This window comes from Hipposideros armiger, unplaced genomic scaffold (assembly GCF_001890085.2).
Source record: "Hipposideros armiger isolate ML-2016 unplaced genomic scaffold, ASM189008v1 scaffold_971, whole genome shotgun sequence".
Lineage (NCBI taxonomy): Eukaryota > Metazoa > Chordata > Mammalia > Chiroptera > Hipposideridae > Hipposideros > Hipposideros armiger.
In genome coordinates, this window is record NW_017732321.1 from 67,686 (window position 1) to 94,054 (window position 26,369).

Consider the following 26,369-nt stretch of genomic DNA (forward strand, 5'->3'; position numbering starts at 1 on the left):
TCTCCACTTCCCCAGACTGCTTCCATTTCCTCTGCTTTGCACAGGGTCATACCTCAGTGAGTTCCTCCTCAAGCAAGTCTTTCCCGCTGACGTACTCCGACAACTATTTTTCCCACAACAACTTTCTTATTAATCGTTAACACTCTTTGAGCTCTTACCATAGTAATGAGTACTATCCAAAGGGATAACAAAGATAAGAATGAACTAAAACAACCCTATAAAATAGATATGGTTATTATTTCCACTTTCAGATGAGGAAAAGGGGACTTAAACAGGCTAATTCATAAGTAGCAGCATCAGGATTCCAACAAAGCAGCATGACTACACTCTGCAGACTTACCCAATATGAAAATCCACCAGTTGACACAGGAGGGGATGACTGTTCCACATACAATCAAAACACAACCCAAATATTCACAGCCTCTTAAAATGGAAAGCCACTTACAAATCACATTCAGTTTTGTTGTTTTCCAGGCAGGGAAACAGGAGCCCAGTGAGGGAAGTGACCTATTTACTCTCTCATTATTCCCCAATCTAACCATGTGTCCTCTAGAAGTAAAGACTGCGCTTTTGCTTAGGTCCCTGGGAAAGAGGCTGTGCATTATGTTTCCTGGGATTGAAATACAGTTAAACTAGTGAGATTTGCTACTGCAGATAGGGGGTTGGATGGAGTAGGTGTTGAGCTGGGAAGCAGGAACATCAAAAGTTGAACTTGAGTCTGTACCCAGAATCAGTTTAGCTGTGACAGCAAATTCGGCGTTTATCATATTGAGATCATGTGGGTTTTGGGTTATGGACCATCTAATATTTAAATGTTGACTTTCAATTGGTAGCAATCTGTGAAGCTGCACAATCTTGTGGAGGATCACAACAAAGTCCAGGTTACAGTCATCCTAAGAGGCAAAGGTGAGTGATATGTGTTCTGCCATCTTCAGCATCCTAATGTTTCAGGGTGGAATTGGTCTCATTTGTTATTGGTTGTTAGTCAAGGAAAAAAAGTCTTTTCTGATTGAACCCAGGACTGAGGGTAAGGTGGGGGCAAACAGGGCACCTGAGATGCAAAATTTAAGAAAGCAAGGTCATGTAAATGCTGGCCTGCATCTACAGGACCCTGAGAGTGAGCGGTTCGTTTAATTTTATGCCATAGGTACCTCCCGTGTCTCACGCTCTTCCCAGCCCTGATTAAACCATTCTTACTCAGTGTCTGGGTTACATTAAACTTCCTCAGCCCTCCATATTTCATTCATTTGAATGTTACTGGGTAAGCCTGGTGCAGGCTTTTTGATTTCCCTAACTAACCATCCCAAACAGACCCTTCCTCATAAAACATTTTGATATCCAGATACATTCTGTGATCCAGAGCCCAGGCCTGAATAAGGCTTGTAATGGCTGGCTGAACACTTAGTATTTGCTCTGACTTAACCTGGGGGAGTGGGAGGTGGCCATGGCTCTCTGTGAGGGCTGAGGAGCTACACCCCAGAGCAGCAGAAGCTGTCTGGAGGGTTTACAAAAGGTCCCAATCTCAGGACAGAGTGTGCTACAGGAAGTTAGGACCCCAGCTAAAGAGAGAAAGCAGCAGCAAAGGGGCTTGATAAGTTGACTAATACGCTTGAGTATCTTCTCTGGGCAGAGCAATGTCACAGGTACTAGGATCAAGAGGGCATCTTGTTGCTGAGCTAATCCTTTTCTATGGCTCAGGAAACAATTCCCTAATCCAGTTCCTGGAAATTTGTGATTGAGTGGAAAGCGCCTGGGGCAGATGAGTATGCAGGGCAGTTCTTGCCAACACGATGTTAAGAGTTTTCAGTCCCTTTCCTTCTTAAGTAAAAAACAGGCAAAGGTCAGAAAGTCATGGAAACTTTGCTGTTGTGTAGGTTTGCAGGAGCTGGAGTCCCGTCTCTTGGTTCCTGGAGATATCCTCATTCTTCCAGGCAAATTTTCATTGCCGTGCGATGCTGTGCTGATTGACGGTAGCTGTGTGGTCAACGAAGGCATGCTCACAGGTAGGCAGTTGTCGCGGAGCTTCTACTCTCCTTCCCACCATTCTAGACCAACTGTCAGCAAAGCAGATCAACATACCCATACTTACCTGCTTTACACCAGGCCTATGCTAAGGTATTGAGAGATTGGTGAGGGAGACACAATGTGTGCAAATAGGAAACATTTACCAATGTAAACATCAAGGCACACTAAGTACGAAACTAGAAGAAAAGTCTAACATAACATGAGATTAATGAATTGGCTGAAGGTCAGGGTGAATAGAGTGCTTTGTGTTCCAAGTAGGAACACATTGACATTGCACAATGTCTTCATAAATATGAGAATAGCTTATACACCTGTCCAACAAAATGCAACCTAAAAAACACCAACTCTCACAATTGGCAGGGTGTAGAGATCTTATCCAGCTCTGCTCTCTATAGATGGAAACATGACCCCCAGGTTTCATTGAGAAGGGGGTTGAGGTGAACCTTCTGGGAAAGGCAGAATAACTGTTCTGTTCTTTAGAATCATTTCTAGATAATCTCATTGAGCAGAAAGCCAGTTTTCTAGTTATGGTTTAAACTGTCCTTGTTCTCATTTGTACTTTGTAAAGTCCCCTTGAATTTGTGTAATTAGTAAGGCACTATTTGCAAAATACTCTTTAGGCAAAAAAACAAAAACAAAAAAAATGCAGGAACATCATAATGAGAGAAGAAGAGATTATACAGCAACACAAAAATAGAAACTATTTGTGTTTTGTGCTTATAAATTGTTGCATATTTTTCTGTTTCCAAATGGCTAAAGACAGGAAAACACACACACACACACACACACACACACACACACACACACACACACACACACACGCCTTTTTAATATCACCTAAATGTAAAGAAACTCATTATCCATTCCTAAATTGTTCAACACAAGCAGATTTCATGTTAAAAATGGGTTTGCTTAATTTAAAAATCTGACATGAAAATGTGGTAAATATAAATATGTTCAGCATAATTGCCATATACCCCTTTAATATGCTAAAATCTAACTTCCTTATAATGATAGTGATGGGGATTTGCATGCTGATCATCTCTCTTACCCAGAGTGTTGCCATAGTTCCCAATGTGCAAACCTCAAGCCCAAGAAAAATTGTCCTCCTCACTCAAAGGCAGCAACTGTCTCATATTTCCCAGCAGCCTGCCAGTGAAGAATCGTGTCTCTTGGTGACAGAGACTGTGGCCGTGAGAAGGCCAGGGAGGACAGACAGTGAGTGGTGTTTGCTCCTCTGGGTCTGCTGACTTGGGTGCACTGCTATTACCTTAATTCTGAGGAAAACTCAGAGAGTTCCAGAGAAGTAGAAATGGTAAATACAGCTGCCTTTCAACAAATGTGTGAAGTTGACCTAAAATGACCTTCAATGGTAAATGGCTTTTCATGGGGTCTGTTTCTGGAAAAATAAGGCATTCATATCTGTGTAATCACCAGCATTAATATCTATGCAACCTAAGTACTAAAGAAAGTCAATTTTAGAGACAGGTACATAAAACAGTAATATATATATATATCTATATCTATATCTATCTATCTATCTATCTATATATATATCTTATTAATTCCTTCTAAAAGGTCTAAGTACCACCATGCTCTAAATACTTTATTACACAGTCTCCATAGATCCTCCCACTCCCACTCATATTTATGAAAAGGATCCTGATGGAACAATCACATTAGGGTTCGATTCCTGAAACTGCAAACATATTCCGAGACCATTTGTCCATAAATGGGACTTAGGTATTTTTTTTCCCACGTGCAAAACCGGCCTTTGCATGTATAGAAGTCTTTATTTATGTCAGAAGAAAAGTAGCAAATACTCCTAGCATCTCTATAGCAATTTGAACTTTATAAATAATTTTTATATCTCATTTCATTGTGGCATAAAACAAATGAGAAGATATACAAGTTTTTTTGTATCCTTGGAAGCAGGCAGTGTGAAGTATCTGGTATAAGTCAGACAGTTCTCCGCATCAATGAGTAGGCCCTCCCGATCCTAGTCTGCTACCTGACACAGTGCAAGGCGTTTGGAAGGGGGATATGGTCCAGGGCAGCTCTTCTCTCTGGGGCCCCCACTTCACCCTGGGCTTTGGAAATGTCCCAGGCCTATCTACCTGGAAAAGGAGTCAGACCCAGGTGCATTTGGTGCTCAGCTTACACAAACTTCTGGAATGTTTCCATACCCTACTTTGGTGCCGGCCCCTCCTCTCAGGGACACACAATATCTAAGTTTTCTGTGGATTTGCTTCCAACCCCCAGTCCAGGGATTTTTATTTAGCTAAAAAAGTAGTAGAGGAAAGGCACAGTGAACAGGAAAAGCTTTGTCCTGACTCTCAAGTAGGGTCTAAAATTCATCATTAAACTTATGAATGACTTTTGAAACCTAAAAGCCAGTTATCATCTCTCCATCCTTTTTTTTTTTTTTTTGGTCTGCCTCCTGAGGCAATGATTTCCTTCAACATCTAGCTCCTCACAAAGCAGTCAAGAGGCAAAAAGGAATACCATGGGGGAAATTCTATTAATATTTTGAAATTTCCTCTCGGCATAACAGCTAATTTTTTTTTTTTTTAGTTTTTGTATGTATTGGACACTGTGCCATCATTTTATATATTTCATTTAATCCACAACTCTATAAGGTGGGAGACTATAAGGCCCAGAGAGGGTAAGTAATTTGCCTAAGGTCACACAGTTTAAAAGTGGTGGAGCTGAGATTTGGATTCATTTGTTTATCCATTCATTCATTCATTCCACAAATGTTTATTAGCCTCTACAATGGAGTAGACACTGCTAAGTGCTGGGGATACCACAGTAAACAAGGCAGATAAAATTTCTGCCCTCGTGGAGCTGACATTTTAATAGAGAGACAGAGAATATGAAAATAGGTAAGAGACATAAATTTCCATCAATTTTAAGTGCTATGAAGAGAATAAAACACTTAAACCCAGGCATTTTGACCTTTCAGCCTATGCTTGTAATTACTGCCTCCTCATTCTCTTAGGGATAATTGTGGGGGAGAGAGGTGGTATTCAGTCTGCCACAATTCCCTTCCCTCTCCCTCTACTCATTAGAATTATTGATTTATTTGAAATGTATGTGAGGGAAGTATGCAGTGACTTGAGGTGGACACCCAGGACTTCCCCTAAGTGGTTATTCCACATTGATATCCTGTCAGACAAGCTTATAATCACTTGATAGGCCAGATCTTCTCCTCCTGTTTTTCTTTCTTTCTCTGTCTTAATCCCTTTCCCCCTGTTTTTTCTCCATTCACTTATTGGTCTATCCATTTACTCAATAAAGGTTCAGAAATGCCCACTGTATGTCAGGCACTGTGTTGTGTGCTGGAGTCACTGAGACAAATGAAGAATAGTCCCTGCACACAAGCATTTTATAGTCTAATGGTCCCAGAAATACAAATAAACAAGAACATGGCACTTTCAACATTGTCACCATATGGAGGCCTCTGGCTGATTGGGGACAAGGGGGGAGAAACTCCCTTTTACAGCAGCCAGCCAAATCTGCAGTTCCCGGAAGCCAACTGAATAGATCATGATGTGTGTACTTCCTTCCGAAACCCTCTTCCGCCTACTTAGACCTTCACACTTCAGTAGGCGAATCCATTCTTTCTGGGGATTCCAAGAAAGGCCAAGCACGAGACTTTTATTAATATGTGAATAGGGTAAAAGAGACTTGAAAATCTTCTCTGTGTAAAATCATCTGATTTGAACCTTATCTCTGGAACACCATCTCCAATGATGCCCATCTCTGGGGGTGGACTAGCCAGCTGCCTGTTCCTGATACTGTTGGTTGTGTGTGCAGAAATATTCACTAACATTAGTCTAATCAAAGGCAGAAAAACATTTGAAATTATCTATAAGTATCTGCTTTTAAAAGGACTGATTTCAAAACAATGTGGTACAGTGATTTGGAGCTTTGCTAAAAGAGTCTATCCTTTTACAAAGACGTTTGGATGCAACTGATAAATCCACACAATGGATGCATTTCATAATTGTTTTAAAGAAAATGACTTAAGGATACTATTTAGCTAAAGGAATTTAGCCAAGAATTTCCTGAAGAATATTCAAGACCACTAATACAAATTTTATAGCTTCTTGCATCTTAGGATGTAAAAAATGCTCCATGGTAGAACACTATTATTTTTGAAAAACCAGTCATAGAAAAACCCGGGCAATTGTTTTTGTTCAATCCAGTCATTCAGCAAAAATATGCATTTTGGACCTATTACATACCAGTAGGGAAAATGAGGAATATAAAAAAGGCATACATGTCAAAGTCCTTGCCCTCAGTTATTACCTGAAGGAGAGATAGAACCTAAATTTATATAACTATAATCAATATAATAGTATTTTCAAATTAGAAATTATGAAATGTCTTGCTAATTGAACGTTTAGCGAAAGACTGATGGAATTTTAAATTCATTCTAGTGCTTTTTAAATCTGGGGGCCAGGCAGTGTTATTAACATTTTTATTTTGTCTCTGCAATGTATCCATTTTGAACTCTGAGCTAATTTTCCTTGTATCTTAAATACCCTGTCTTACAGCCACCAGGGAAAGGAGAGGAATGCTACTGGCAAAGAATGGGAGTCAGCAATAGGATGTGCAGGTGGCCTAGTTTAGCTCAAGTTTGGGTAGGAAATAACAGCCAGTGATGCTCAGAGTGTCACGGCTCTGACAATCTAGCAGGAGAGTTTGAACTTTATTAGTAATGGCAATGGGAGAGCCTAAGCAGCTCTGAGAAAAGAATGAGATGATAAAAGAGGTCTTTGACGGGATTCATCTGGAAGTGGTGTGGGATGACTGAAAGTGTGGGGAGTTGGTGGGGAGAAACCAGTTAGGAAGTGTAAGACAATAGAAAAATTATCCCAGTTCCTGGCACAAAGCTCCTAAAACACTTGTGATAATTTCCTAAGTAATAAGAGCACTATGAGCATCTTTTGTTCTAAGGAGGTGACTCTGGGTGCTTCCTGGATGGGGGCTGGTCACCACAAAGATCAAGCCATGATTAGGAGCTTGGAATTTTCAGCCACACCCCCCACTCCCATTCTCCAGAGGGGAGAGGGGCTGAAAATGGAGTTGATAATTGATCATGCCTACGTGATGAAGCCTCCATGTAATCCCAATAGTAAAGGGTTCAGATGGCTTCCAGGTGGGTGAACACATTCACATATAGGAGGTGATGCATCCCAACTCCTGAGGTAGGGATCTTCCCAGACCTCTTCTTATGTATCTCTTCATTGGGCTGTTCATCTATATTCTTTATCATATTCTTTAACACACCAGTAAACATAGGGTTTGCCTAAGTTCTGTAAGCCACTCTAGCAAATTAATCAAACTCAAGGAGGGGTGTAGTGGTAACCTCAGATTTATTTTTCAGAAGCACAGCTGACAATCTGGGTTTCACAATTAGCATCTGAAGTGGGGTGGGAGCAGTCTTGTGAGACTGAGCCCTTAACCTGTGGGATCTGATGCTATCCCTAAGCAGATAGTGTCAGAATTGAATTGAGTTAAATTGTAGGACAACAAGCTTGTGTCAAGGATTGCGTGTTGTGGGGTCAGAAGTGCATTGAGTGTGGTCATAGTGTGCGACTAAAAGAGAAACATAAGAGGAAGGATTGGGGGTTTTTTCTAACTCGGGAGGTCAAGGAAGACTGTGGCTGAGATACTTATTAATAAACAAGATTCATTAGTTCCACTGTAGCCTCACTTTATCTAGAGAATATGCTTGCACTTCAAAGAACCAAACAAATCACAGCTGATCCATTGTTAATGCAACCACTGGGAGTCACATAGCGCCTGCCAATGATGTCATTGGGACCTAGATGCAAGAGTTCAAGAATGACCCAATGAGGCACACTCAAAGATCAAAGCAGCAGGACTTGGAGAATCATTTCATGAGAGAGCAAAGTATGGGAAGAGGAGGAATCAAGGATGATTTTGAGATTGTAAAACTGTGACTTAGCAAGAGAGTGGTACCACCAAGAAACAGGAAAGTCAGGAGGAAGTTTAGGGATGAAAATACTGATGTGAATTTTAGATATGTTGAGTTGGAGAAGCTAGTGGGATGCCCAGGTTGGGATGAACAGCCCACAATTGGGAAATACTGAACAAGAGCCCAGGATAGAGGAAAGGTGAAGACAGACATTACTAATGTAAGTCTTTAGAGGTGCTAATTAATGGGGGTAAAGCTGAGATCATGCAGAAAAAGAAAGGTTGTCTTGTTATACTGATTTTTATCTTTCGCTGCCAGCTCCAAAATGATCGCAAAGAATATTTTGAAAATTTTATGAAACCATCATTTCTCATTCATTTCTGTACTTTAAGAACTGCTTACCTCTTCCTCACACACAATGTCCCGAACATCCTCAACTTATTCAGTGCCTGGAACACACCATGCTTTCTCTTCTTTATCCAAGAACTCGCTCCTCTTCTCCTTAACCTGGATAGCCTTACTCTCCTTTCAAGTGGCCATTTATTAATTGTCCAAGAAATCTTTCCTGATCTCAGTTTGGGTTAGATCTTCAGATCACCTGCTACGACTACCAAAATACTTACCTTATTGTATTTTAATTAATTATTCTCTGCTATTTACTAGTCTGGCTCCCTGAGCTTTATGAGAGCAGGATTTCTGTCTGTTTTGTTCATTGTTATGTTTCCAGCACCTAGAGCAGTGCCTGGCACAGAATAAGCACTTAAAAAAATTGTTGAATAAATGGATCGATGGGCAAATAAATGAGTGAATGAAAGTCAAATAATAACAACTATACACATTTTGTTTGTTTGTTTGCTTTATTGTTCCTTCATTATCTAGAATTGTGCTGGGCTTAAAGAACATGAGAGGAATAATTGACAACTTTTTGATAAAATGGGCTTTTTAAAAATTATAAAAACAAACTATGTAGGCCAGGTGTGGAAAATAGGCAGATCTTAGATAAATATGTGAAATATAATCAAGTATAACACACCTTCTATCAGCAGCATCCCTAAGAACAGTCATCTGATTCAAGGGATGGGCATCATGACCGGGTCATCTATGGTTTGTATTCTTCCTTAAAACTGTCAAGCACCAGCTCTAAATAACTACTTGAGTTCAACAGAATCAATGAAGTATAATCTGTTTTAGGAGAAAGTATACCTGTTACAAAGACACCATTGCCCCATACGGAGAACACCATGCCCTGGAAATCCCACAGTTTGGAGGACTATCGGAAACATGTCCTTTTCTGTGGAACAGAAGTGATCCAGGTCAAGCCCTCTGGACAGGGTCCAGTAAGAGCAGTGGTTTTGCAAACAGGTTAGTCCATTTCACTTTTTTATACATTTAGTCCATGACTGGAAGTAGGGGAGTTGGATTAGGGGAATTCTGTTTAGGATTATAGAGTTTGTCACGTTTTGGGAATAACAGACACACTTGTTTCCAATCAGATGCTTATTATTCTAAGTTGCCATCATTTCCAGCTGAATGGTTCATTGTAAAACCCTTATAGATGATAAAGCAAAGACAGGGATAAAGTACATTTTTTCAAAGGTAAAACTGTGTTCTTGTTTTTCCTTGTATATATCAGCTTCTTCTCTTTTCCACATCCCCAGAAAACTGTTTCAACCACTATCCTTGAAGATGTTTTCCTTTCAAAGAGTTGCTTGCTGGGTTGTTATTTCAAGGTCCTTGCTGGACACTTCCATCTCGGTTCCCCACTGACACTTCAAAGCTAAGGCCTCTATAAGTGAACTCATCCTTTGCTATCGGCTCTTTCTGTTGACAACATCACCATCTTGCTAGTGTCTTCATATCATTCTAACTCCTCCCATAACAGTAGGGCTCCACATTCTGTCAGTTCTACAAATTCCTCTCCTCCTTCATCTCCTCTCCTTCATCCCCATGGTGGTATTTTGTCCAGGCCTTCAGCATCTCCTGTCTAAAGGATTACAACAGAGATATTCTTTTGACTGTTCCCTTACAACTGTTGCCTCAAATACTTTTTCTTGTATTTTGTTCAACCCTTCGCTAACCTATTCCTCAACCTGCCACTAACTCACATTTATAAAACATAGCTTGAAGCATTCTGTGCACACCAGGCTCAAAAACTTTTTAAGATTGCCAATATTAATTCCAATCATTTACATGACATTCCACAGCCAGCGCCTTCCATGATCTGTCTCAGTTCTCGTATTCACCCCCGGCCTGGGTTTCTGCCACCCCACATAGTCACAGATCTAAAGCACACCCTGCACTGTCATCTCTCTCTCCTTTACTTTAGTCTATGATTCAATTGTTCTACCTGATTTTTTTTAATTAAAAAAAATCAAGTTTTGCTTTATGTTTAAAGTATTCAGTGAGCAGGAGAACATCTCTTAGCCTACTGATAAGTAGAAGCTAATGGGTGGAGATCATGGAAACTGCCTGATCTGAGCTTGTAAAATGTTAAGGCAACAGGTTAGAGGAAACTCTGATCCTTTTCTCTAAAGCCTGCAAAGCCATGTTTGAGGAGACCAGATGCTCATCAAGCAGTGGGGTTAAAGCATGTTTTATACTTACAGTACTGACTCATGTCTAGAATATATAGTAGTAGTCAATCTTAATTTTTGCCAATCACTTAGACATTAATAAGTATCTACTAAATGCTATGCACTGAGGGCTAAGGAAAAAAAAATGTGAGGTACTCCTTGCCCTTAAAGAAGACTGTGGTCTGATGCACAAGACAGATGGATTTATAGCTAACTAAAATGCAAAGTAGTGATAGATATCCTATGATCAAGTGTTGTAGGGACCCTAAAGAATGGGGAAATTATTTTAGATATGAAGTCTAGAAGTAGAATTCTGGAAATATTTATTTGATGAGGTGGCATTTTGAGCCAAGTTTGATAGGATTTAACCAATCATAGCAGACAGCAGGAAAGACATGCTAATTTTTGTCTTTAAAATGCAAAGCAAGGATTGCACAGGGTCTTTCTGGGACCAGTGAGCAGTTAAGAGATAAGTCTAGCAATGAAGGGGTAGATCAGGTTGAAGTGGACCTCTAATGCCATGCCTAGAAATTTGAACTGTATTCTAAAAAATAGGGTCTCTGGAAGGTTTTTGAGCATAAGAATGGCATGATCATATATATATATATATATATATATATATATGATATATATATATATATATATATATATTAAAATTTTTATTGGGGAATTGGGGGAAGGAAAGAGCATTGGGGAATCGAAGAAGGGGAACAGATAAGTTGCTATCCTTTTGTTCTTCAGTCCAGTTGTGGAGGATGTCGCTTCACTGGCCCATGTTGGTATTATCATTGCGCTCCTCCCAGGTGAGGCCATTGGACAGCAACTCACGGCAGCACACAGCAGCTCACGGTAGCTCACACCGGCTGCCGGGCCAGCCCCACTGCAGCCTATGCTGTCGCCAGCGACTCATGGCAGCCCAGCTCCAGGTCGAGCTGTTGTTCACCATCTTAGCTGTAAAGGGCGCTGCGTCAACTGGCCCTCATGTGGGATTCAAATTGAGGCCCTGCTGCTCAGAGCTGGTGTCCCAAGCCAACTGTTAACCAATGCGTTCGGCCGGCCTCAGAGGCACATATATTTAAGAAATTACTTGTCTTGTGCTTTGCTTTTCGCTTAATTTTCCATTATTTTCAGCACATATTTGCACTTTAAAGTCTTTTCTTGGCAGCTCATCTTCTCTGGTCACTGCATTCCTCAGCTCCTTGGCCTTTTCCCCAAGCTCGCGAGTGAGTGGGGAGCTGAAGAGCAAACCACTGAAGCACTGACTCCCGGAGCAAGAGAAGCTGAGCAAGGCATTCATTAGAATGACATTTATTGTTCCCAGTGACTGTAAGAACAATAAATGTAAATGTACTGTTAGGTCACAGCAATGCTGTTTTCATTCGATATTCAAATTACCTTTCTAACCAATCCTTAATTTAAAACAAACCAATTTTGGTTTTGGGGAAAAATGTATGAAAGAACCTTACTTTACCTGTGATTGTCTTCATGTAGGTTTCAATACAGCCAAAGGGGACTTGGTGAGATCCATCCTCTACCCCCGGCCTCTGAACTTCAAACTATACAGTGATGCCTTCAAGTTCATAGTGTTCCTGGCCTGCCTCGGAGTTGTGGGTTTTTTCTATGGCCTTGGTGTATATATGTACCATGGAGTAAGTACTGGGGTTAGGGTGTTCTAATAGAGTAGCTTTCTCAAGGAGCTTGACCTAACTCAAGAGGGTTACATAGGGTTACCTCTTAGTCCTATCATTCTATGAATCAATGCTGTCCAACAGAGCTTGCTTAGATGAAGAAAATATTCTGTATGGTATCTATGCTGGTAGTTCTTAACCATATGGCTTACGAGCATTGATGTGTGGCTAGTGTAACTGAGGAAATAAATTGTCAGTTTTATTTTATTTTAATTCATTATTTTTAATTAATTAATTCATTGTAATCAATTGAAATATTTAATTAACTTCCATTTAAATAGCCATATGTTGTTAGTGAAAATTGTATTGGATGGCACAGCTATAAAAAGTTGCAAGGTTCATGGTTCCTTTAACCACTGGATGGGAATGAGAGGTTACTGTATCTGTGGCATTGGTGATACCCAAGCCCAAATAGCCTTAGAAGAAATACATGCTTCTTAAGCCTGATAAGATAGGAGGATTTAGTTAATGAGATCAGAGAGCAGGAAGGATGTACTAAGTTGAGTGAGCAAACACAAAGGAAAAAATGCACATGGGTCTCCTGGAACCAGCAAGCAATTAAGAGATTAAGTCCAGCAAGGTAGAAATAGACCAGACTGAAGGGGATCTTGAATGCCATACCTAGAAGTTTGATTTATTCGAGAGTGTTGACATATTTGAGTGTGTACATTGTCCAAGGCATACCCAACATACCATCTAGTTAATGAATTGCCCCTGTGTTTTGTTCAGCTCTGAAATGAAATTAAATATCTACTTTTACAGAGCTTCATGATGCATGGACCTTCACTTTTTATTAAGCTTCAGGATGTCTGGTTTCACTTGGATTTCTCTCTTAACAACTGTGGCGGCCAGAGAGGGAAGAGTTGTCACAAATACCTCTAAGTTCCTTTCTGGTCTTGAGAGTCTGATTCTGTTGTGAACCATGTCTCTTCTGTGAGACATGTTGGGATCTTAGCAATGTGGGTTCATAGGGAAGAAGAAAAAAATGTGAATAGAAGGATCCCAACATAGGTATGAAACTGGCCGTAGGTGACCTAATTATAATGCCCCAACTGGCAGCATCAGTACATTCTGTGTGTGTGTGTGTGTGTGTGTGTGTGTGTGTGTGTGTGAGTGTGTGTGTGAGTGTATGTTGGAGGGAGAGAGGAGTGAATATTGATGGGCAAAGATACCGGCATTTGTAGGCAATGTTCATGCTCATGCTTGAGCTCCAAGTAGTCCAAACTGAAATAAGCCCCCAGAGAGCATGTCTAGGGCAGGTGAGGGCGAAGGATGCCAAGACATATTGGCACCAGTAATATGGCCCCTGGAAAGAGCTAGGCAGACTTTCAAAGCCAGTAGAGCTTGAATTTGAGACAATGTGCCAGTTTCATCTGGGGAGCAGGAGGGTTGAGCAGAGAAACAAGCAACAAACCATCTCCTGTGGACCAGAAAGCCCTGGAAGTGACTGGAAAGGAAGGTTTCCTGAGCAGGACTCAACCCAATACACACCAAAGCAGCAGTGTTAATTGCAGACCCCATATTCTTGTGGGTCAAAACCTGTGGACCTGTTGGCTGCCTCTATCTGTACTGGCTCAGAATTAGACTGGCCTGAGTCCTCAAGGTCAAAACTCCTCAGTGGCTGTGGGTGGGAAAAGCAGGGAATGATGGATTTTGTGATAAACTGAGATTGGTCCAAAGATGTATCTAGCAGCCACTGCTACTGAACTGGAATCTGTGTTTCCAGTACTCAGAAGAAGACTTTATGGCCAAAATTATGATTAATTTCATAAAAAACCTAGGCAAGTTTGTAGAGGGTAGAGTCATTAATATCTAGAGCATGTGAAAAATAAAGCAAGCTGTGATTTGATCTTGGCCTTGCCTTTATCAGCCCTGTGAACTTCTTTACAGTTGCCTGGCATCTTGGCTCCATGAGAACTGGCTTGATAATATAACACACTGGTCACACATTTGTCTGTCACGCTCTAGTCAGACAGACTAGAGTTCAGATTCTCACCATTTAACTAGCATGTGGCCTTGGGGATGTTTTCAATTTTTTATGCCTTGGTTTCCTCATCTGTTAAATGGAGAAAATAACAGTATCTACATCATAAGATTGTTGTGGGGAGTAACTGAATAATATATGTAGCCTAACACAGTGCCTGCTAACAATGTGTGTGTCCAGGGAGAGCAAGCTATTTTTATTATTGGCTTCTCTATAGCAGAAAATATATGCTGAGATCTTAGCAGAATCCTGGTTATAGTTTTATCAAGTCACTATTCGTTCAGTTGAGCACCTCCTTTGTGTGAGAAACTGTTCTAGGCCTTCTATCTAGAAATGAATATGATGAACTCAAAGATGACTTCAAAAATAAATAAGCCACATCTGTGTGTCCAAGGAGTTTGGAGGCTAGAGGTGGAGAGAGATTTATAATTCAAGAGTCAAGCCACTGGTTCAATGTTACAACTCAAGACAGTCCCAATGCCCTGGGAGTTCAGAGGGTGTGTGGATGGGCAGAGAAGGGATGGCACCCTGCGTGGAAAGCATGCTAAGTGGAGAGAAACAGTCAGGAAAGGCTTGGTGGATGTGTTCTGCAGTGGGAGACGATTTTTCCATTGCTTAGGGACAACCACGAGAACACTCAGCCCCACCAAGAAAACCAACTCACTATGACTATCCTGGGCTTCTAGAGCCCCTGTGGTGTTGTAGGGGATGGTGCCAGGAAGGATGCCAGCCTACTCTGCTGGGCTAACCTGTATGTCCCTGCCCTCCCCAGGTTCCTCCAAGAGATACCGCCACCATGGCCCTGCTGCTCCTCACCGTGACTGTCCCTCCTGTGCTGCCAGCTGCCCTGACCACAGGCATCGTGTACGCACAGAAGAGGCTGATGAAAAAGAAAATCTTCTGCATCTCCCCACAGAGAATCAATATGTGCGGGCAAATAAACCTCGTGTGCTTTGACAAAGTATGATTTCAACTTCCCAGGTTGGAGGTTCATGATTTTTAAGGCACAACAGAGCTGGGAAGGGCCTCCAAGAAGGTTTAGTCCAGCGCTCTCATTCTACAGATGGGAACACAGAGGCCAGGGAAGGTCGCCGAGTGAGCTAGTGTGAGATCATGTTCTCGAAGCCTACTTTACTGAGCCCTAAGGAAGCGGGTTAGCCATCACATCATGAATTTCTTCCCTGTGACATTTAATATTGTTTTTGTTCCTGTTGTGGGTTTTAAAACAATCTCTTATTATACTAACTTCTATGACTGGCTGGCTTTTTTCAGGAGAAAAATATGAGGAACATTTCAGCTCCCTGAAGTGCTTTGTCCTGAGCTTACATAAACATATTCCTTTCTCCTCTGCTTCTTTAAGGAAAGGGAGGGAGTGGCCATTGACCCATGTTTATGCACTCGGCCCGCATTTTCTCCTTCCCTCCCCAGGTTATTAGGACTCAGCACTAGGGAGGTTGTGTCCATGTTTAGGGTCCTGGAAAGGTGGCCGAGCAGAAGTATGTTCAGATGGGGAGGACTGCTGCTGTGGGACAGGTCCTGAGATCCTTTTTTTCCTCTGGAGGACCTGGGGGGACTTCAGTGTCAGCTGTCTGCTGTTCAGGTCCTGCCCTCGGCTCAGGCAAGCCAGTTTCATGGCTGTAATGCAGTGGGCCTGGCTTGTTCCCTCCACATCTTCAGCTCATTTGCATTCGAATAACCAATAAAGGCGTTGCCTCTTTTTAATTAACCCACATTGGTAGAGGGCTGCATTAATGAGATGTTTCTAGCTCTTGAGAAGTTCATGGCCTAGCTGAGGAAGCAGGTAAATGAAAGTGTAGACATACAGTGTGGTGGTCAGGCCTCTACACCAACTATGAAGTGGTCTCCCTAACAAGACATGCATCCATCTGTCCCCCTCAAAAATATTTACATTATTGATTGTATTCCCCAGACTGTCTTTTCTATCCCTGAGGCCATATTCTAGTTACCAATTTGTATTGTCTCATCCCTTCCCCTTCTTTATACAAATATAACCCTAATTTTAATTGAAAAAGATGAGAAAAATAAAATTACTCTGCCTTAATGAAACATTAAAATAGATTCTACTATTTAAAAACAAAAAAAAGCAAAACAAACAAACAAAAAAACCCAAAAAACAACAACAACAACAAAAAGAAAGTATAGATAACAACAATGCAGGGAGATGCATGCTTAATAGAAGTATGAGCAAAGCATTGAGATGCAGTTACCTGCCACAGGTGGGAGGTCACCTTAGAGCTGTGGTTTTGGTTATTAGACAGAATGGGCTCCAGGCTCAGAGGTGAGCAGCTCAGAAGCACAGGGGTATGAGGGCCTGCAGCATGTGGGTAACGGGTTCAGTGGGGTATGGCTGGAATGTGAGCTGTTGGGAGGAACCCCATTGCTCAGGGCCTGATATGCCAAGATATGTAGCGAGGCCTTGTCATGCAGGAGAATGGGAACCCTTCTCGCTTTTTTTTTATGAAGACCAGTGACAGTTTTATAAGTGTGTTTTAGTTATCCTATCTGGGAGAATTGGTGAGAAGGGACAGAAGAAACATAGGACTGAGGCAGGAGGCTGGCTATTTGGAGCAACTGAAGAGCTCACTCATTGTCCTAGACAATGGGGGCAAAAATGGAGAGTAGGGGACAAGTTGGGGAGACACCATGAGCAGACCTGACAAGTCTTAGTCTCCAGTTGGAAGTGGCATAGCTCTTATATTATTTTAGTTCTCTTCTTTTCATATGTCCTTTGGCACAGAAAGTCTTCTATTGTCACCTGTGATGAACCAGTAGGGTTAACTTAACAGTAGCTTTCTTTAGATTCAGGGCCAGATATCAGCCCTTTGGATATTTTCTGATAGGAATTTCCATTACTTACCCATCAGCCACACTAGTGTCTAGAATATAGGAGGGAGATTTATAAAACGTCTTTATTATATATTTGGTTGTTTCTAAAACTAATTTTTCCAGAGGGTGTTTGTCTTACTTCCCATACAAAGTTTTTCCTCCCCATCCTTATGTGCTCCTTTGCTGGTCTGTGTTAGAGAGCACTCCTCCACTTGCTTGGCCAAACTCCGGCATGCTATCGTGCAAAGAACTCTTGATTGGGAATGGAAAATGAGAAATCTAATCCTGAATTTGATACTAAGTGTGAATTTTTAAGATAACAGTTGAACTACAATTATCCCTAAGTTTCTTCCTACCTTTCATATTATAAAGCTCTACTGGCATGATGTTGGGATAAAGCACTCCACAATTAATTGGATTTCCATCTAGTGTTATTTCAATTTAGAAGATATTCACCACTGAGCTTCTGATTACATTTGTTACTGTATACATTTCTAGTTGACAGTGGTTTGTTATAAGCTCTCTAAAAGAAGTTCTCTCTTTTCTATTCAATTCAGCTCAAGCCTGGGCTAGTATTAATGCTAAGAGATTTTCTTTATTTTATATCTTTTAGAACCTCAGCTATAATTTAGTTTTCTCTCTATTTTACCGTTGGTTTTATTGCACAAGGGTTATTTTCACATAGAGAAATAACATGGTCCCATTTCTGTTTTGCTGTGGTATCATCTCTGTTTTCATGTTGAAAATATTGATGTTTAAAGACATAATTTAATCACCAGGAAAACATCTGAGTTTGGACTAAGTTGCTAACTCTTTGAAATGAAACATCTCAAGGGGATTTAGAAACACGTAGGTTGAGTCCCTTATAAAACGCAGGAGGGGAATGAAGCAAACAGCTTTTTGTTGTTGTTGTTCTTCAAGGACTATGTTACATAAGCATGTTAGCTCTCTATGAAGTCCAAATTAATTAATGAAACAAAGATTTCTTAATTCTTCAATCTGGAAATCAGTATGGGCTTTGTCTTTCCATATGCTTTGTGGAATTCATTTACCATTTGCTGTCTAATAGAACACTCTAGATGGCTGAGTTCTGGTTCTTTCTCTCCAACTGAGTGGCCATTGTACCAAGGCTGGTCCATTCCCCTGTGACCTGAAAATGTCTCTAACTTATTTACAAAGTTGTAAGAATTGAAAGCATTGTGTACACTTCACTGTAAAGCACTACACTAATGGGATGTGCTGTAGTAATAAAAGATGCCATTTGATAAAAAACTAGAAAATTCAGAGTCTTATACAGAGAAGACCTTTAAAAAGTACTGTCAGGGACCTGGGTGTCAGTGTTGAAACAGGATATTCCCCAAGACTTGGTAATGCTTTCTCTGCCTTCATAGTGTTGTTGATCCAGTTGTAGTCAACTCCTTAGTTTGAATGGGTGTTAAGCAGGCCTACAGCTGTTAGTCTACCAAGTGAAGATAGTGAGATCTGTAATTAATGGTCCGCTGAGAAGAATGAGCAAATTGAAAGTTTTATAATAGTGTTCAGTTCTACTTTGCTTTCTCTGTCACATTAACTGACAGACACTCCTGTAATACAGAAAATCAAATCACCCCACCATTTTCCTCTTGATCTAACAATAAAACCCACCCATGGACATTAATTAATATTTATTTAGTACTTTGTTGCTCTTTTTAGTCTCAAAGCCCTCTATCAACATTTCATTATCAATCTGGACAGTCACCACCACATCATGCATATTTTAGAAACTTATGTGAACCAGATGGCAGACTGTGAACTACCGTATTTCCCCATGTATAAGACACACCATATTTCAAAAAATTTGGGGTCTAAAAACTGGGTGCATCTTATACAGTGATTGTAGATTTTTTTTTAACTTGCATTTCTCGCTTTTTTTGCACTTGTAGATTTTTTTACTTGCATTTCCCGCTTTTTCACACTTATTGTCTTTGCGCTCATTGTTTCGCACTTGTTACTGGCATATTGCAATAGGTTACATTTTGCCACATTCTGCCCAGAAATGGCTCAGAAAAGATTTTCATACAGTGCTGAATTCAAGTTAAAAGTGATTCAGTTTGCAAAAGTGAATGGAAATCGTGCTGCTGAACATAAGTTTGGCCCTCCTCCAACTGAGAAAACAATCCGAGATTGGCTATGGGAAGAAGAAACCCTACTGAAAATGCCACGGCAGAAGGCCATGAGAGGCAAGTCAGCAAAATGTCCAGAATTAGAGAGGGAATTGAAGATATGGATTGAAGAGCAAAGGGCAATTGGGTGATTTGTCATCAGACACTGATGAGGACAAGCTAATGGTTGGGAGCTTTGACAGTGATGAGGAGTTGTATGAATTTTATGATGAATAAAACTTGAGTTCAATATCTTTATGTAATACATATTTTTTCAAATTTTGGGCCTCAAAATTAAGGTGCATCTTATACATGGGGAAATACGTTAATCCTAAAAAGAAAGAAAAAGATTCTGAGCTCTGGTCTAGAAAGACAGCAAGTGCCAACTAAAAGTCAAGGCTGGCTTTTGTTGGATATCCTTTCACTGAACATCTCTCCTTTAACAAGTCACAACAATAACAAACAAAAACAAAACGCTTCCATTTTGTTGTAACGGTTAGTAACTAGAATCATCTAATTATCAACATAGTCTTTTGGGAATCATTCGGTCACCTGATGAACCTTTCTTTTAGGTGACCTTTTCTGATTTAAATTTTGATGCTTACAAAGAAGGGCTTTAGACAGCTAGATCTACTTTAATTGCTGTAAATCATGATATATTTAAAAGCTCTAAATATTATGCTAATATCAATTCTAATTTTTTCTAGACTGGCACTCTTACAGAAGATGGGCTGGACCTCTGGGGGACTGTCCCTACTGCTGACAACTGGTAGGCACCTTAGTGAAGGAGGAAGGTGTGATTGGTGAAGCTGCCTTGGCATTCCTCAAATCCATCCTTCTGTAGTTGAGGGATAATGTCACGTAAAATGTGTATAATAATTGCCTGGAACCAGCTCCCAATTACTCTAATTTTTTAAATTATGTGAGTTCCAATTTCAGAATCAGACAGGGAAAGTAGGCCCTCAAACTCCACATGCTAAATGGAAAAGACTGAGTTGGATAATTAAGAAGCTAAATCAATAAAACTGAGAAGCAAAGAGTAAAACCAGGACTGTGCTGAATTAAAAACTGCAAAGAAAAGAAGAGCTCCATCTCCTACCTTAGAGTTCACACTCTAGCGGGGTAGAAAGGTGCAAATGCACCCACCTTCAGCCTGCAACACAGGCTGTCAAAACGGTGACCATTAAGGTGCAAATATCAGAAGAGAGAAGAAATAATAATGACTGCCTGATATAACACATACTCCAGGTTTTTATAGTAACAGTGAATAAAAGGTAGAAATTAATTTTCACCTGAAACTAATAATAAAAAAAATTGAAAATGAGTGGACCAAGGAGATTTAGACAGAATTTGAGATTAGTTTTGGCTAGAATCTTTACAGACATGGGCTGAAAGCAGGTACTAGGGTGGGGAGAAGGCAATTACAGGGATGTGACCCCAGACAGAGCTAGGTAAGGGAGGGAATGCCCCTCCCCGGAGAGTGCTCCCTCATTGGCCTGGAGGCTTATTACCTGTGGTGTGTGTCTTTCTAAAGCCAGCTCTGCGGAGTTTGCAGGTATCATCTCTGAGCCTTTCCACACAGTGCTTTCCCGCAACACTGCAACCACGTGGGTTGGCTGCAAGTGGCCTGACAAAAGTTCCTGTGATTCTGCCCTCTGAAATTATAATATGTACTGATCGACCAGTGGCAAATTCTGTGGAGAAGGAAATTCAGATCCATCTCAAAGGAAGTTTTTATGAAGAGGAATCTGCAGGCAGACAATCCAGTTAGAAAATGAGGAAACTAAGGGAGCAAGGGAGGCCTCAAGGGCAAGGCAATACCTGCCCGAGTATAGAAATAGCAAGTTCAACTTGGCTCTGGAAACATTTTGCATAAAGCACAGGAGTAGGAGTAAAATCTGCAAGGTATTGGGTTGTTGGAAAAGTCATGATGTCTGTTTGCGACAGATGGCACTCGTTCATTTTGGGAAATACTAGAGTCATTCCCATCTATGTTATTGCTATGTCATTTGACAGCTGACAGTTCTAGCTTCATTCTAAAAGAAAAATTGAGTGATTTGGTTGAGTTTTGGACATTTTACAACAAGTTGAAGATGGAAGACCAAACTCTGCATTTTTGCCATATTTTACTGTTTTACTTCCATAAAGGGAAGAACATGCATCAAGCTTGTGAAAAGTTGCATAAAGTTTACAGTGACAATGCTCTACAAGAACGTCAGTTCCAAGGATGGTTCACAAAATTCCATGCAGTGATTTTGATCTTTATGACACTTCTCAGTCAGGGAGGCCCACCAAGATCAATGACGACAAAATAAAGGCATTGATGGAGTCACACCCACATGACACTACATGAGAGATTGCAGAAACATTGAACATCCATTATTCAAGCACTCATGATCACCTGAAGAAGCTAGGATATGTAAGCAAGCTCGATATTTGGGTTCCGCATGAACTCAAAGTTCATTTGACGGAGTGTATAAACATCTGCAAGATGGTCATTAAACATGAGGAAAAAGGTCCTTTTTTGAAGCGACTGATAACTGGTGATGAGAAGCAGATTGTTTACAACAATGTGGTGCACAAACAGTCTTGGTCCCAACGTGATGACTTGCCTCAAATGACATTGAAAGCAGACATTCATCAGAGGAAGGTTATGCTCTCAGTGTGGTGGGATTTTAAAGGTGTCGTGTTTTTCAAGCTCCTGCCAAGAAAGCAAACAATCAATTTGAATGTGTACTATCAGCAATTGGACAGTTTGAACGAATCCATCATCCAGAAACGTCCAGAGCTTGTTAATTGTAAAAGAGTTGTGTTCCATCACGATAACGCGAGACCACACACAAGTTTGATCACCTGTCAAAAATTATTGGAGCTTGGACGTGATGTGTTGCCACACCCACCCTACTCGCCTGACCTTGTGCCATCCGACTTCAACTTATTTCGCTCTCTTCAAACTCCTTGTGTGGTAAAACGTACAATTCAGATGAGGCTGTAAATCAGCACCTTGTTCAGTTTTTTTGCAAATAAAAACAGGTCCTTCTAGGAACAAGGAATTATGAAGCTCACTGAAAGATGGCAAAAGGTTATCGAACAAAACGGGCAATATATCAGATTGATCTTTGTTCTTTATATAAATAAATAACCTTTGAAAAACATAGACAAAATGTGTCATGACTTTTCCAACAACCTAATAGTATAGAGCTGGAGCAAAAGGGGCCTTGAATACCAGGCTTAGGAGTTTGCACTTTATCATAGAGGGTATGGGGAGCTATTGATGGTTTTCAGCATAGGGGGGTACATATTATTGAAGCTCTATGTTAGTAAGATTTAAGGGGCACAGTGTGCAAAAATGATTTTGTTGAAGACCTTAATTTATTAATCATCTTCTCTACCAGTTTCCAGGAAGTCCACAGCTTTGCCTCAGGCAGGGCTTTGCCATGGGGCCCACTGTGTGCTGCCATGACCAGCTGCCACTCTCTGGTACTTCTAGATGGGACCATCCAGGGAGACCCTCTGGACCTCAAAATGTTTGAGGGCACCGCCTGGGTAAGGTGATAGTTTCTTGCTTCACCTGAATAAGGAAAACTTGAAGAAAGCCTTACTGGGAGTGCTAAAGCTTTTCTAAGTTTGGTTGAAACCCAGAGAAGATTCATAATAATGCATGAATGAAAGTCTGATCCTACCTGAATTTCCCAACCTCTGCTCCAAGGAACTCTGTTAATGTGTACAGCATAAAGGAGGCTCCCATTATCAAATAAACTTGGGAACTGCTGTATGAACAAAGTGAAATTGATTTGGTAACTACAAGATTTCTTTAATATACCATGGTGTGTTGTGAATATTCAAGAGGGACTAGGTTATGCAGCATTTACCAAACCTATCTGACCACAGAAACCTTATTCACAGGCCAAAACATGTTTTGAGGAAAATAAAAATTATTTAAAACACCACCAGACAAACAGTAGAGTAAAGCAGCGCTGTCAAATATGTAGCCATTAACCATGAGCATTTGAAATGTGGCTATGCCACTGAGGAACTAAATTTTTTATTTTATTTACTTTAATTAATTTACATTTAAATTTAAATAGCTACAAGTAGCTGGTAGCTACTATATTGGACAGCATAGGTCTAGACTCCAAACTAGAGGACTTGAGGTCCAGCTGGTTCAATTTTCTGAGCTGAGAGTGAAAATGGCAGTTGAAGGTTATTAACTCATCCTGTGGCTGTCATGCTATGGTGGAAAGACCTCTCAATTCCACCCCTCTCTAGTTTTGTCACCCCAAATCCAGAACAAGACCCTGAGTCTGCACCTCATCTGTGCATTTGGGACAACAGTGCTTCACTGAAAGACTTGTGGTGAGCATTGAAACTATGAGCCTAAAAGGGCTGTGTGTATTGTGAAGTGCCCAACAAATGGAGGGTATTCATTCATTAGTTAGCTGATTACATTCTGCTGCCCTTCAAAAAATATTCTCAATCTACTTACAATGATACACGTCCAGTACAGGATAGTATTTTAAACAGAGTTGTAAAGGAATGGAAACAAATGATGGTAGGGACATGAAGTACATCTCACAAAAAGGCTAATTTAAAGATATTCAGTAGGAAACTTGTAGATTTCTAGAGGCCAAAGTAATAACAGGAGAATCCTGATAAATAGGGACATTTCTGATATCAGCAAGTTAAAATGAGAGCATTTGTGTGGAGAAATGTTTGACACCAAGACGAAACAGTACTCACTTTTATGCATCTTTATGGAGAAGAATCAGTGTAATTATTATAAGGAGTGTCTGTACCAGCATCACTAAAGTTGACACAATAATGAGTTGCACAGGGTCATTATTATTATATGTGACTTTGATCCAGGTTCTAATAGTGTCCCCTTCTCCATCAGAAGAGGGTTGATATAGCTGTGTAAATGGCAGACAAGTTAGGGTCTTGTGTAAGAACATAAATAGTATTAGCTCTGTAAGAATTGTTTTAAAGAACAATTATACCCACCCCAAACAAAGCGTAGAAGTGCAAGATTATTCACTGAGTTTAAAGCTGAAAGTGAGAAAGTCTTGAGTTAAACATCTTTTGGTAGTTAGAAGCCTTTCCCTAAACATAAGGGCAAGAGAATATGTCCCTATAGACTATAAGAATTTTAGCACTAGAAGGGATGTCAGAATATTTTTCAGAAGAAACTGAGATACAGGAAAATGAAGCAATATCCCCAAGGTTAAACAAGTGACAGAGTGGAGACCAGATGTTATCTCCTATTTTTTTACTTCTGTTTATATGTGTGACTACTTTCCCCATATATTAGGTTACTATTACTTTCTCAGGTGGTATAACTTACACTGTTGTAATATTCAAAGAATACAAGCCATTTTTAAATATGCTTTCTTATTTGCTAGCAGCTAACTTGCTAACTCTCTAGCTAACCAATTAGACTAGTAGCATAGATATAACATAAGAATAGTCCCATGCTATAATCCTAATTCATCTGAGAACTAATGGGCTCAGCTGTATTGGAAAGTAGATCTGTACTTAAACCTTCCTCCAATTACTAGACATACCATTTAGGAAGAGCCATTGGACTGTAACTAGCACTTCTTCCATCATTTACTACTTAAAATGCAGTCACAATATTCCTGGCTTTTTGGCATTCTACAATAAGGTCCTTTAATGTAAACCAATACAACAGAAATTTAACAATGATGGTATTAAGATAATTGGCTTAGAAGAGAAAGCATTGAAAAGGGCTTTGAAAAGATTAAAGCGTTATGTAAATGAGAGGAATTTCTTTCTTATTATTTTTCTCTAAGGAATCTTATGAATGGTTTCATTTTAAAACAGATAATGGAAGATCGCAATGCAGACTTCTCCAAATTTGGGATGTCAGACTCAAACATAATAATAAAACCAGGACCAAAAGCCAGTCAGGTATGATTTTCTTCCTGAAATTGTATAGATCTTTCCCCTTAAAATTGGTGACACTCCCCTGACTTTCACATATTTTTATATTTTTATTATTTTGCGTTATCCCAACAGTGTCCATAGTTGGTTTGTTAATTCTTTCATCCCTGAATTTATCCATTAATGTATCCAACACTCACTGAGTATCTATGTATACTAGAACACTGTGCTAGGTGCTAAGAGATAGAGTGATTTCAAAGCTAGACATGCTGGGCTCTGTGTTGCAGGAGCACATGGGCTGGTAGAAAAATCAACGGAGGTGCAAATAAGTGTAATACAATGGGCCAAGTGTTCTAGTAAAGGCTGAAAAAAGAACCAGAGAGGACCAGAGGTGGGAGTGAATCTGGGAGAGAAGGACCACAGGGGAGGTGAACTGTGAGCTTGGCCTGGAAGATGATTTCTCCAGGCAGCCAAGGGGAAGAGCCTTGCAGACTAGACAACTTGATGATGGAACCTTCTTAGGGACAGCCGGAAAATACCAATGTTGTGACAAGTATACCACTTCACGATGTCCCTGGGCTTACTGTAGAGGAAACCATATTTGTTGGTGTGCATCTGCTAAACCTCACTAAAAGCTTTTTTTTAAATTAAAGTTTATTGAGGTGATGTATATATATATGTACACAATGGAATACTATTCTACCATTAGAAAAGATGAAATAGTGCCATTTGTGACATGAATGAATCTTGAGATTATTAGGCTAAGTGAAATAAGTTCAAAGCTTCTTGACCCCCTTTCTTGGTCCACTTGTAGAGTCCCGTGCAAGCCATCACTATCTTACGCCAGTTTCCATTTTCCTCGAGCCTGCAAAGGATGTCTGTCATCGCTCAGCTGGCAGGGGAGGATCACTTCCATGTCTACATGAAGGGTGCCCCAGAGATGTTGGCCAAGTTCTGCAGATCCGAAACAGGTACTAAATGGCACATTTCTCTTTCAGGAGGTAAAGTATTTTAAAAGCCCAAACACATAAAGCAAATCAGGCTAAATCAATGAATGTGAAGGTGGTTGTTTTCTCTGTGGGTGGGCAGTGGGATCAGTAGATTTCATAAGGCAGAGGTGGAGATTTCAAGGCAGAGAGTAAATACCCTGCTGTGATCCAGCCAGAAAAGTCCAACCATGATGGAGTGTCTGGGAAGGAGAAGTGAAGCATCAGGGGCTGGAATAGGAAGCCACAGGGCTCAGAGAACCTGGGTGGGTAA

At 40.4% G+C, this 26,369-nt stretch overlaps 1 protein-coding gene across 1 annotated transcript in view; it reads left to right on the plus strand.

Annotated features, from left to right (window-relative positions):
- The window catches only part of ATP13A5 (ATPase 13A5), a 91,478-nt gene that overhangs the window by 20,291 nt on the left and 44,818 nt on the right, over positions 1-26,369 (plus strand). The window contains exons 7-15 of the mRNA XM_019631025.1: positions 834-906; positions 1,875-2,003; positions 9,167-9,337; positions 12,040-12,197; positions 14,993-15,181; positions 19,916-19,977; positions 22,604-22,754; positions 25,050-25,136; positions 25,924-26,080. Of these exons, the coding sequence (XP_019486570.1) occupies positions 834-906; positions 1,875-2,003; positions 9,167-9,337; positions 12,040-12,197; positions 14,993-15,181; positions 19,916-19,977; positions 22,604-22,754; positions 25,050-25,136; positions 25,924-26,080 (1,177 nt within the window). The remainder of the gene's footprint in view (positions 1-833; positions 907-1,874; positions 2,004-9,166; positions 9,338-12,039; positions 12,198-14,992; positions 15,182-19,915; positions 19,978-22,603; positions 22,755-25,049; positions 25,137-25,923; positions 26,081-26,369) is intronic.